The 12,111-nt window shown below is 39.8% G+C and overlaps 1 protein-coding gene across 1 annotated transcript; it reads right to left on the bottom strand.

Moving 5' to 3' along the window:
• Window positions 1-731: 731 nt before the first annotated feature.
• Window positions 732-3,675, bottom strand: TMEM100 (transmembrane protein 100). The gene is made up of 2 exons (XM_023203968.2): window positions 3,436-3,675; window positions 732-1,968 (listed from the first exon to the last, which is right to left on the bottom strand). Exon 2 carries the CDS (start codon window positions 1,901-1,903, stop codon window positions 1,499-1,501), a length of 405 nt encoding a protein of 134 aa, XP_023059736.1. The 5' UTR covers window positions 1,904-1,968; window positions 3,436-3,675; the 3' UTR covers window positions 732-1,498.
• Between the last annotated feature and the right edge of the window lie 8,436 nt (window positions 3,676-12,111).

Here is a 12,111-nt window from a genome sequence, read left to right as displayed (position 1 = left end):
CATTTGGTTGGGGAGGAATGTTGATCTGTATGTGACACCATCTGACCTGCAAAGTCATTATTAGGGTGTTTCCACTTACAAAAACTACCTGTGCAAGAGGGAGTAGTAAGGGCTCAAGGGCTCCTGCCATGTTTAATTAAATTCCTGGATAGAAAGACTTTCAATGACTGTGCTATGCTAGGCTGATTTTGTTTTCCAAGTTTTAAGAAACCTTCATGCCTATCTTTCTATTCTAGTTTAAATGGTTTAAACTAAATGAATGAGCTGTATTTCTGGCTGGAGTTGTAGGGTAGAGTCCTAGCTGTGGACTAGCTCAATGTCCACTGAAGGATTCAAGCAGTAACTTTATTCGCATTGTATTAGATCTAACTGAGTAAGAAGCCTGAGAATCTACATTATGCCCGGCATATAGTTGGTGCTTGTGTATGTGTTAAGCAAACAATTAACAACTGATTCCACAAAAATGTAATATACATTTAATAGCACATTATAAAGTTCCTGACCAAAGACACTGATTTTCTAATTATAATAGCACAGAACTCCTTTAGAATTTAGTAAATGTAATTAAGACTATTCAGAAGTGATGAAAAACCAATATGATAAAAACAAAAATCCTCTAGTAAAGAAGGAACCTGTCCATTTGAGAGAAATATAATTGAGAACTTGCAAATGAGACAAGGGAATATAGCAATTTGGAACTGCAATAGAAATAACTATAACAGAAACAACCATTTAAGAAGTTTTAGCAGCAATAAGTATCTATTATTCTGAATGAAATGTACACTTGATTTTTATATAAAAATCATCAAAAGTGCTATATTGGATTATTTTACTATTAATTTAACCCCCAACAGCATCTATTAGCTATACCTTTAATGGGTTTTTCTTTACTTCTGACACATCATTACAACTGGCTAAAACTGTCCGATGTTAAAATATAAAAAATATTAGTTTACTCTTCAAGATAAAGTACCACCAGTGATGAGTTATTAAAAGTGAAAAATAAAAACAGATGCCGGTGAATCAATGTATTAAAAAAAATTATCACAGAATTTCATAGATATATGCGAAGCCCAAGGTAATTTAGATCCTTGGCAGAACATTTTTATGGTACATATTAAGACTGTGGGTTATTTCTTTTGGAGGCAAATGTCTAGTGTGCCAGGCCTATCTTGTTATTTTCTCATCTTTTCTTGGCTACTTTACAGGGTGAACCCAACGCTGTCTAATGCCATGCACTCCCGTGACCCCCAAAATGTTTAATGTAAATAGAAAGCTGATTTTGCAGTCTCAGAAACAGCCCTTAGGATTAAGTTTGTCGTTAAAGAAGACATGAGTCATTCCTCACAAAGGAGAAGCCCCTCCACCCTCCCACCCCTATTCTTCCAGTCTGCTCCAATGCCAAATCTGTTCTCTCCCACCATGGTTCTGGGTGAATTGGGTGACAAAGTCAGAGCAGGTTTTCCAGGCCCAATAGACCATTTGGTCTTATTCAGTCTCAAGCAAACAAGCTTCTCTGATTTGCCACGAGAGCTGTCTGACTCTCCCGTCTCTTGGCTTTCTTGCTCCTTTGTCTGACTTTCCAGCACAAGGCGCTGGAGGCTAGTAAAAAAAGTCCAGATGACAGAACAACCAGGCCAAAGATGGAGATGATGGAGCCATGGGAATTGAAGCTGTAAGCCACCGCGGTGACCACGATGCCAGCGATGAAGACAACCACAGCGAAGGGGATGATGCAGCGGTAGCAGGAGAGCTCGGTACCCCCTGTAGCAGCCATCAACTGAATCTCACTGACCAGGGGGACTGTGGTGACCACGACTTCACTCTTGGGACTCTTCTCCATCGTCGCCGCCATGTGAGCCTTTGGGGCTCCCAGGTTCTCCTTGATGGGCTCTTCAGTCATTTTTATAACAGTGCTTCTAAGCTGGGTTTGCAGACTAGATCTGGACAGTCTCACCAGGGTGAAAGCTGTGAAGATAACAGGAGATGTCAGTTACATGTATCAGAATGAACCCTGCAAGCAGAAATAAAAAGCTGGGCAGGCACCTCTTTTCCAGGAGGCATAGATCCATGTGAAAAGCAACTTTACTCTTTTTTTGAATTGGTTGCATTTTCTTTGCATTTAGGCAAAAAATAAGATGAAGCAGATGCACGTGAAGGGAAGACAGAAAAAGCAGGAAGCACTTACAGTGTTTAATATACCCTGGCGGTCTACAAATGTTTTACAAGCTTTTCTCCTTTGTCTATTGCTTCTCCTTCCTCTAAACACACAGAAATGCCTGAATCCTAATCCAAAAATGGTTTCATTCAAGAGAGAATACATTACAAACAATATTTCACACCATTAATCCCAGAACTTACAGCAACTCAGACTCCACCAATCTTGCTGGGCATAACATGCATTCTTTCCAAACTATCACCTATTCGCTGCCCACAAAATCAATGTCAAGGCAAGTGGCCAGCAATAAATGATATTCTTCTCCATTGAATGACAGTCAAAAAATCTTTATTGTGTTACTGTTAAACACAGTGCAACCTGCTCCCTGGGATCTTTTTATTAACCATTTTAGGTTAAATTTAGCAAAAAATTCATTGACAATGAGGTGGGGATTTTTGATCTGAAATGTACTACTATCTTCCAATCTGCTATGAAAGAGAAAAAATAAGAATAAAAATTCAACCCCTTCATAGGATATAATTTTGTGCTTTCTCCTAGCAAAAATAAAATCAATTATTACAGTAATTAGTTATCAATTTGCAAATTTTCTATTAAGCTCAACACAAAATTTTGATATTATGTATACTACAACATGCAGAAACAAATAAGCATGCTAGGTTTTCAGGAAATCTCATTTTCCTCCATGCCCTTGTGTATAAAACTTGCTGCAATGACGCTTTCTAAGTATTTTGAACCTGAACATTTCAGGACAGAGCTTGAGACTTTTGATCAAAAGCATCTGGTTGAAATGCTGTCTATGAGAAATCAGTGAAAACGTGTCTGCTGCCCAGACATGGTTGAGTCACTGTCTTCCATTCTCAGAAAGCCGTCTAGCTGCTACACAGTTGAGCAGTTGTAGTTACTGAACCAGTTTAAAGAAAGATACTTGAGACTGTTTCAATGAGATTAATATTTTGAATATATTAAGCATCCACTGAAAATAAATTCAACTCCAGATCAAACATCACTGGCTCTTCCCCGCTCTGGAAAGTCAAAATCTCACCCCCTGAGCAAGGAACTAAATCTTAGAGCTGCCTACTCACATGTCATTTTTAATCACCAAACTAATTAATCACTGTTGTGCAACGACACCCTGACTTCTGGTGAGGCCAGTTAAAAGATATTTGAGATTATGTCCAAAAAAGATATCTTCACTCCAAAGCTGAGATTGAGCTAATCTGAAAATCAAGATCTGTCCCCAAATTACTTACACTCACCTCCGAGAGAGGCAATCCATTACCAGAGTAACCACTTGACTTGGAAGGGAAGAAACAGCAACACTTGAGTCTCTTCGTCCAACTTCTGGGAAAGAGCCTCTAACAGCAAGGCTGTCAATAAAATAATAGGTTAGGGATCTCTTCTGGGGAAAAGAAAAGATGTAAAAATACTTTACTATCTGGTCTGGTTTGGGATCCTGGAGTTCCTGCTTCTTCAGGCTACCTCTGTTCCTAAATGACGCTTGTCTTTCCCTCCCTCTCTCTTTTTATTCCCTCCCCCTCCAGTTTGCCCCTCCTTAACATTTTTTTTTTTCCTTCGTTCTTTTCCTTGCCAGCAGATTCTGAGTTTTGGCTTCCCCCAACTTTGCTCAGTGACATGATAAGTCCAAATCATTTCTCCAGATACCCCAGAGACAGGAGCCAGCTTTTACTTTTCTTTCTCTTGCAGCATTTACTAAGCGGACTGCTTTGTGAATTTGAATGACTCACTTTTTCCCCTGCCGACCTCCAGATCTTCCTCCCGTCCATCAGGCATTTTTATAAGAAAATCCCAGAGTCAGCGTTGCAGACCCGGCTGAGGGGACAGAGCTGAGGGGACAGACACTCTAGGGCGGCAGAAACAGCTGTGAAGTCATCGGGCAGCTGAATTCAGTCTCTAAGCCAGCAAAAATCCATGTTCCTAGGTTTTCCCATTATTCTTTATTTATATGTGCGTGATAGTCATCTGAAGCTTAAAACCCCACTTGTTCACTGTTAATTCATTTAGGAATGAGGGTGGGAGGCACAAATGTTTGCGGTTAAGGGGGGAAGCCAGTCACATTGATTTAAACATGATTGTTTACTGCTCTTGCAAGGAGGTAACTTTAGCAGCACCAAGATTATCATCATCATGATAATTGCTACCATTTATAGAGCACCTACTCTGGACATGGCACAATATTAAGAAATGTCACACATTAACATTAATTCTCACTAGTTCAGAATGAATGAGGAAATAGGCTCAGAGAGGTTAAGGAATTTAATGAAGATCACCCAGTAACAGAGAAAGCCTTGGTTTGAACCCTAATCTTTAATGGATACACATATCATCTGGGGAGATTGTTAAACTTAGATTCTGATTCAGTAAGTCTGTAACAAGCTCCTACCTATGTCAAGACCTCTGTTCCTTGGCCCACTTTAAGGAACAAGATATTTTAAACATTCAAACATACACAGCTTGACACATCATATGCTCAAACAATAAAGTTAAACATCTATTTCCCACACCCATAAACCTGTAAGTGGCTTTATAGGTTTATCGTTTCTTACAGACAAACTGTGAACATTTTAAAACCTTGAAATACATAAAGCCCAAGATTGTCTTTCTGAGGAGAAAAGATAATACTGGGAGCCCATCCTACACTTTGTAGTTAAGAGTTTTTCATCCTCCATTTTCTTCATCTGCACGTGTGTTAATAACCCCTTCTAATTAATACTGTGAACCATAAATCCAAATTAACTCTTGGAAGAGATTTGTTTTCTGTCTTTCTGTCAAATTGTTATATTTCTCTAATTGCTGGCAAAGGGCTTGGATGTTCTCAAACATCTCACCTCTCCTTTACCACAGCACAGCCTCTCCAGCCTTGCGTTGTAGCAATACCCTGACGACTTGTCACAAAAAGAGAGGGACCAGAAGTTGTTTATTCTAGAATGAAAGCCAGAGAGAGGGTTATGTCATTATAAAAAATAAAGTTGAAAAGTCCCTGAGGTTTGGGGGAGTCATGGCAAGTACCCGGAGGACCTTGGTCGCCATGATCCTCACACTTCAAAAATGTCAGACCTAAAGAGACAGTCTTCGTCCCTGAGGAGTGCTGTCACTTGGTGTTGAGGGTCAGGAATACTTAGACCCAGGACATTTCAGAACTTGCCAAAGTTGCCCCTGGAAGATGGTGAGATGGGGGCCGCTGGCTACGCACAATGGAGGTTCTTGAGAAGCTCCTTAACAGAGCTGTCTTCTCACCTGCAAACTCTGGCCCTTGAGGGCAATTCCCCTCTATTTTCTAGTACCACTTCGCCTGCAAGATAGTCCAATAACCGCACTGAAGCTCTGACTATCACCTTATTCTGTTGAAAACATGCTTTCCTGTTACCAAAGCTAAAGGTCCACAAACGGAACTTCTAGAGAGAGGACAGTGGCACCTTTTTTTCATGGTAAGCCCTTGACTGAGTCTACAATGCGGCACAGTGAGTGTGTCTGTGCCCTGGGAGCACGGGCGAAGCTGTCATCACTTCCAATACCAAAGCTTTCTTCAACCTTGTCAGGCTCAGGTGCCTCATTCACACCAATGCTCCTTCACAGGGTGTGTGCACCTGCCTTGATACACAGTCACACATCTCTAGACTCTGAGTAGACAACTGATGATTTGTATATTAAATTCGAAGAGGTAGAAAGTTTTGGTATAAAGCAGAAATTGTATCAGAAGAATAGATGCCTGTCATCCTAACCACTGACACACGCTTTAACCGACTTTACCTCTTCAAATTGAAATTCAAAGAGAATTCCTAGTGATCTATGCCTGTTGCCTCTGAATGCTTATTCCTCCTTGCACTCTGTGTCTATAAGGTATGAAACACCCCTGGGCATCCTTCAGGGACACCTGCCCCCAAATGCAAAATTTCATCCACAATGTGACCAGCCTTATTTCTGCAAGCCCTCTATTTTCACAAGGAAGAGGAAATCTCTCTAGCTCTTTCTAAAGCACATGGCTTTAGGAGACTCCTTTAAGTTTGGAGAACTTTTACTCAAAGCCTCCAATGCATGAATTGTATCTATGCCCCTAACCCCCATGGGCATTCAACATTTCCTTCCCAGATCTTTCAAAGAGCAAAGCAAAGATCCTTACCTTTCCCAGCCAGAGTTAGACTGAGACAGCTGCCTGCCCCGCCAAGAGCAACCCAGAGAAGGGGATGCAAATCACCACACTAGGGACCGTAAACAAAGTACTCAGCAAGGCTTAAACACAATTAAGGGATCGGAGACAATTTGGTGAGAGGAAATCCCTTAAATGCTGCTGGATTTTACTCTGTTTTCCTCCATGAAAATGTAATCCATATATGTGTGTGTGTGTATTATATATATGCACATAGAGAGAGAGAAAGGGCACCAAGTTTGAAAAGAATATCTTCCTTCACTTCTCGCTGTTTATATCTTTATTCAGGCACCAATTTGCAAGATTTTTTCTATCCAAAGCCCTCATTCTGATGCTCTCCCTCTGTGAATCAGAACCTGCAGAAAAGAATTGGTAATCTTTGCTCTACATTTCTAAGGGAGCATGGGGTCGAAAGTGTGTATGTAGAGGAATAGGACCATAAACTGTCCTCTTTCACCATAACATGCAGGTAATAAAAGGAGTACAAGGAAGATAAAGATCAGTGGTGAAAATTGCATTTGGTGCCTGAGTGGACCCTCTCCATAACGTCAGAGGGGTGGTCCTATTGGTGCTCTTCATCAGAGGATGTCAAGGCACCATAGAAATTATGTGATACTGAAAAATCACACCTCTGAGGTGACCTTCCACCAAAGGCATTGTAAATAGCAGAGCTGGGAACATTTGCTGTTCCAGACAGAATGCCCCCAAATTGGGAAAATCTCATTTTTTTTAAAGAAACAAAATGAGAGACAAAGTTACTTAAGGGAGAGGGGCCTGGAAGTGGAGGAGGGCAGGGAGCATGGTGGGTACTATGACAAAGAGGTCATTTTGCCCATTTCCCTAAAGTGAAAGCCAAAGATTCAGGCTCTAAGGTTGCAAAAGGGGATGTTTTGATTTTCCCATTGAGTTTATGCTGTTGAAGATCTGGAAATTTCTCCTTTGGGAACACATAAAGTTTGCATTTTGTAAAGCATGCCCCCACGTGCATTTGATTACTCGCCTGTCTTTATTTCCAATTTGCTTTTGCTTGGTGTGTTTGAGCTGGCTAATTTCCAGCAGCCTTGAGGATGCCAGTTCCTCTTGGCCCTCTGTCCAATCACCACATGCCTTTGATCTCAGTCATCACCCAGTCCAATTGGATGCAGGGAGATTTGGGAAGCTGGCCAGGTTTTCTCCTCTCTAATGCTTCTTTTAAGGGTGTGCCTGCATTTATGTTCTGAAATCATGGACATTTTGGAAAGTGATCTGTGCTTCTGTGTTCATTTTGGAGAGCAGATATCATATTATTATTCCCCTTTTCCTTTTTTTCTCCTCCAAAGCACTTTTCTTTGAGGTCTAGGACATTAAATAGAGAGATCTGACAGTACCAAAAGGAACAATGAATGTGCCTCAGATATAAATATATATTTCACTAATTGGTGGTCAATTTCTAGGTATGGGAATCTCATAAGATCCATGTGAATATAGAAAGGGAAACATCCATCTTGTAGATGCACATTACAATCTCCATTCTCTTACCCCATTTTGTTCTGAGTAACTGTGAAAGATCACATAAACATAAAAAAATAGAACTGAGTAAATAATCTCTCACTTCAACAAGAACTAATTGCCATTCTGGCCTCAGATGAGAAGAATTGATTTTCTTGTCTCAAAATCAGAATGTACACTGAAACTCCTGTCATCCTGATACAACCCTGTACATTTTGCATAGCATTTTATATCTATGTACGTTATTCTTTGGAGGCCAAAGATGAGGAAGCCCAAAGTTTGAGAATTACCTCAAATTGGGCTGACACTTTCTTTCCTAAGACAAATGCACACTCTTAGGATCAGCCTCCCTTAGTGAGTGAGCTCTGGGTCACATATGCTGGGGCTTGCAGGAAACAGACCATACTTGTTTTTTTTTTTTTTCAGGGAGGAGAAGGGAAGGGATCACAATGACCTCACCCCTTTGCCACTCCTTCCTATACCTGATAGCATGGAGCCCTTTGATGCCTGTTTACAGGAGAAATCTCCCCCTAGGCTCTGGTCACCAATATCACTTGTCCTGGTCATAAAATGATGTACATAAACATTGTGTGACACCCAATTGACTCCTAATCAGTGTACAATTTCTAGGCTTCAACACCAATCTGGTACTGGAAATTGGAAATCACCCTGCAACATGTACAGTGTCCTAAAAACTGATAATCCATGGTATCTCTGTAAGGATCAGTTAGCTTTTCTCCATTCCATAGTCACAGAGCAGAATATACCTTCCGACCGGATTAGCCACCTCCAAGTTAGGTAGCACTGGCCTTAAAATGACTGGCTCAGGATGGGCTCATCAGTGCTGGCCTCCTCCAAATAATTGAAAGTACAGTTTAAACCACAGGTTTTAAGTTACAGGCTTGGTAAGAAGAGCATGGAGGATATTTTTCACAAATAACTTTTTAATTCTCTATTTTGCCTAGAAAGAAATGGAGAAGAAAAAAAAAAAGAGAGAGAAATGGAGGTTCAGAGACTGGCACTGTTTCTGGGTTTAACTCCAGAAGCTGGCCTCCTTCCTTCTGAACTGACCCACACAATACGCTCAGTTTGAAGAGGAACGGGGCACATTAACACAAGCATCTAACATGTACTACCCATAACACAGTCATCTCTCAGCTATTTGTATTTTATTTATAGAGAAAGTGGCAGAGCTAGGTTTCAAATCTAGGTACCTCTTTCTTCTTCTATGTTGTGTTGTGAGGAATTCATTTTTAAAATCAGATTATATACATTTTCCTAAGTTTAGCTTAAGTCTCATTTTCTTGGGTTCAGGGTGATATACTGTCACTAGATTTAGTTTGGGAAAAGTGCTCTGAAAAGGGTTACCTATTGCTTCTAGAATGATTAAGCCATGTATTTTGCCTTGTACACATGTAGGTATTAAAACAGAGCTGCATTAAGCAGATTTGGGTAGGTTTGAGGCCGGGTCAGACATAGGCTTGGTACCTGCAGAATCCGTGGAAGATGTCGTAGCAGTCGGGCTGCTTCAAAAGTCACCTAGGCCATTACTCTGCCTTCAGGAACATTTTATTTCCTGTGCTCCTTTGGGTGCCAGGAACTTGCTAAATGCTCTAGCTGAGCAGATGCAAAACAGTGGGCAAAGCATGGTCTCTGTTTTCATGGAGTTTACCAACCAGAACAGGAAAGTCATAGGGACACCGATGTGGGTAATCCTTTTCTAGAAGGAATAACAAATGGCTGTGGGAGGCCCAGGAAAGATGAAATCAATTCAGGCCTAGGGGTGTGTGTGTAGTGGGTGGGGTGTGGTGGTGGTTGTAATCTTCATGACACACAGGCATTTGACATTATAAATAGAAAAGGAAAGAACATGATTCTAGGTGGAAGAAACAGCCTGTATTCAAGCATAGCTTTGAAAAGTACAAGTCTTCTACAAAGAGCACTGAGTAGCTTGTTTGGCAGAATTTTGAAGAGCACAGGGCAGGCAGAGAGCCGTCAAAATAAGACCGGAAATAGTTTATGGTCAGATTATCGCCTCAGTGGCGAGTTTGGACTTTATTTTGAGAGCAATGTGGTTTTGAACAGGACTGCACAGTCAGCTCTGTGCATTATAAACAGTAGACTGACTTTAGAGTGTTGGGATGTCCTAGGAAAAGTCAATGTGGGGAAGAGGGAAAGCCTGTTGAGACACCAGTTGGGATGCCTCTGTGAGATTGTCCAGGTAAGAGGCAATGGGCACCTGATATTGGGAAATGTGGACAGGTAGGAAATCACTGCAATGACAGAATCAGCAAAACTCAGCAATGAATTTCAAGTGGGGAAAGTTATCAAGAGAGAGGAGTTTGTAAGGTTTTAAAGCCTAAGTACCTAATAGCTTGAGGTTGCTGTGAGCAGAAATAGGTCAGGACAAGGGGTAGATGTGGGGTGAGGAATACGTGATAATTTTGTTAGTATAGCTATTCACTTCTCCGGTGGAGAGGCAAATGCTGAAGGTTGGCATTACTGCCTAACTAGTAAGTTATGATGCATTGTCTGAATTGTCAAAAAATTCTGTCGTAGGCTCACAGATAAAATATCCAGTAAAATTATGAATAATTTTATAATTCACTCATTCCACATGCATATGCACACAATTGCTGACGCACATACAATATATATGCACAGGATGTGAGATTGCTAATGTTTTGCATAGAATAAAAAAAATTTAAGAATTCCAATTTGAGACTTTATTTTTACTGACCATATGCAAAGAATGTATTGGTTATATGTTCAATTTTAAATTCCTTGAAAATAAGAACACAATTATACGATTCTTTTTTACAGTGTTAGACATTATTTTAAAATAAGCACTACATAGATATTTTCTGATAATGAAAATATTTTCTCCAGTGGCCACTACTCTAAGGTGCTACTCATGAAGAAGGAATATATAGAAGGTTCTCGTCTTGCCACTTCACATATGGAGAAATGCTTTTGCCTTACTAAGAACTAATTTTATGTTGCCCCTGTGAGTGAATGCTTTAAAAAAATAGCAATCCAAACCCACTACAGATTTATTTTGAAATGTCCTGTTTGGGGCCTCATGCAATGGAAGCATGCCTTTATGTTGAGGGGCTTACCGTGATCATGTTGGTTGGGAAATCATCTGTCAGTTCCTCAAGGATATTATCATCAATTTTGCATGCTTAGAAAGTCATTGCCAAATAACTCAATGAATAAATAAAAGAATGACTCTACATTGAAATCGGATGTAAATTTAAAACTTAGATAATTATTTAAATGGGTTATTTTAAGGTACCCAGATATTTAGTGCTAAGTGCATTAATTATTCCTTATCATTATAGTGATAAATACTAATTTATAAATGAATAGCAATTATAATAATTATTCAATTACATTGGAAAATGGTGCCTAGGACTAGAACCAAAGTCTGATTGATGCCAAAGCATGTCTTCCTAATCCCTGTGGAATACTGTTTCTGTGTTCAAATGATGGCATGTTTTCTGTAGCTCATAAGGAGTAAACTTGCTTTCAAATAATCTCTTGGGTTTTAAAATGATTGCTTCACCAGAGAAAAAACATGCCATCCTCTTCCCACAGAACCTCTGTAGTGGTATATTAATTGAGGATAGAACTAGTTCAACAAACCTTTTGGGAGCATTTTTATCCTCTTAAAAAGTCTTTGATATTCATGATGTGTGTGGGTAGTAGGAAATAGAACAATTTGCCCAGCTGAACTGAGTTCAAAATAGAACTGTTTATCTTATGAACTTATCTTATGGAACAATGCAGAGAACACATCTCTTGCTCTCTTTCTTTAGATAAAATTTTTAAAGTCTCGTTTTGTAAAGGAGACAGAACTTTGCTGTCTCCTTCTTGTTTACTTAAATAAACTATACAGGAAACAGGCATTATTGTCTTTGAAAAAGCAATGTAAAAACTTGGTAAAACCAATGATCCCCAGAGAGTACACAGCCACAGAATGAGAACACAATGTTTCTTCCATCAGGGCACACAGAGGGGCACCGAGTCTACTTTGAATTCCAACTGTACATCTGTACCCAGTTAATGAATCTGCCGTTGATAACTTTGGATGACTTCCAGTATGATGGACTCAGTCGTCTCAGGGAAACCCTGCTTCCCTGATTTATTTCTTGCTATTTATTTTCTATGTTAAACTTAGTTTGCAAAACTTTCTTTACAGCACTGATAGGGCTGAATTACCTTTTTTTTTTTTTTTTTTTTTTTTTTTTTTTTTTTTTTTTTTTTTTTTACAGCG

This window comes from Piliocolobus tephrosceles, chromosome 16, assembly GCF_002776525.5.
Source record: "Piliocolobus tephrosceles isolate RC106 chromosome 16, ASM277652v3, whole genome shotgun sequence".
NCBI classification, from domain to species: Eukaryota; Metazoa; Chordata; class Mammalia; order Primates; family Cercopithecidae; genus Piliocolobus; species Piliocolobus tephrosceles.
This window is presented reverse-complemented; position numbering and strand designations above follow the sequence as displayed.

What these genes read in the sequence shown, in the direction of transcription:
- TMEM100 (XM_023203968.2), bottom strand. Translation starts at nt 1,903, where the DNA reads ATGACTGAAGAGCCCATCAAGGAGAACCTGGGAGCCCCAAAGGCTCAC.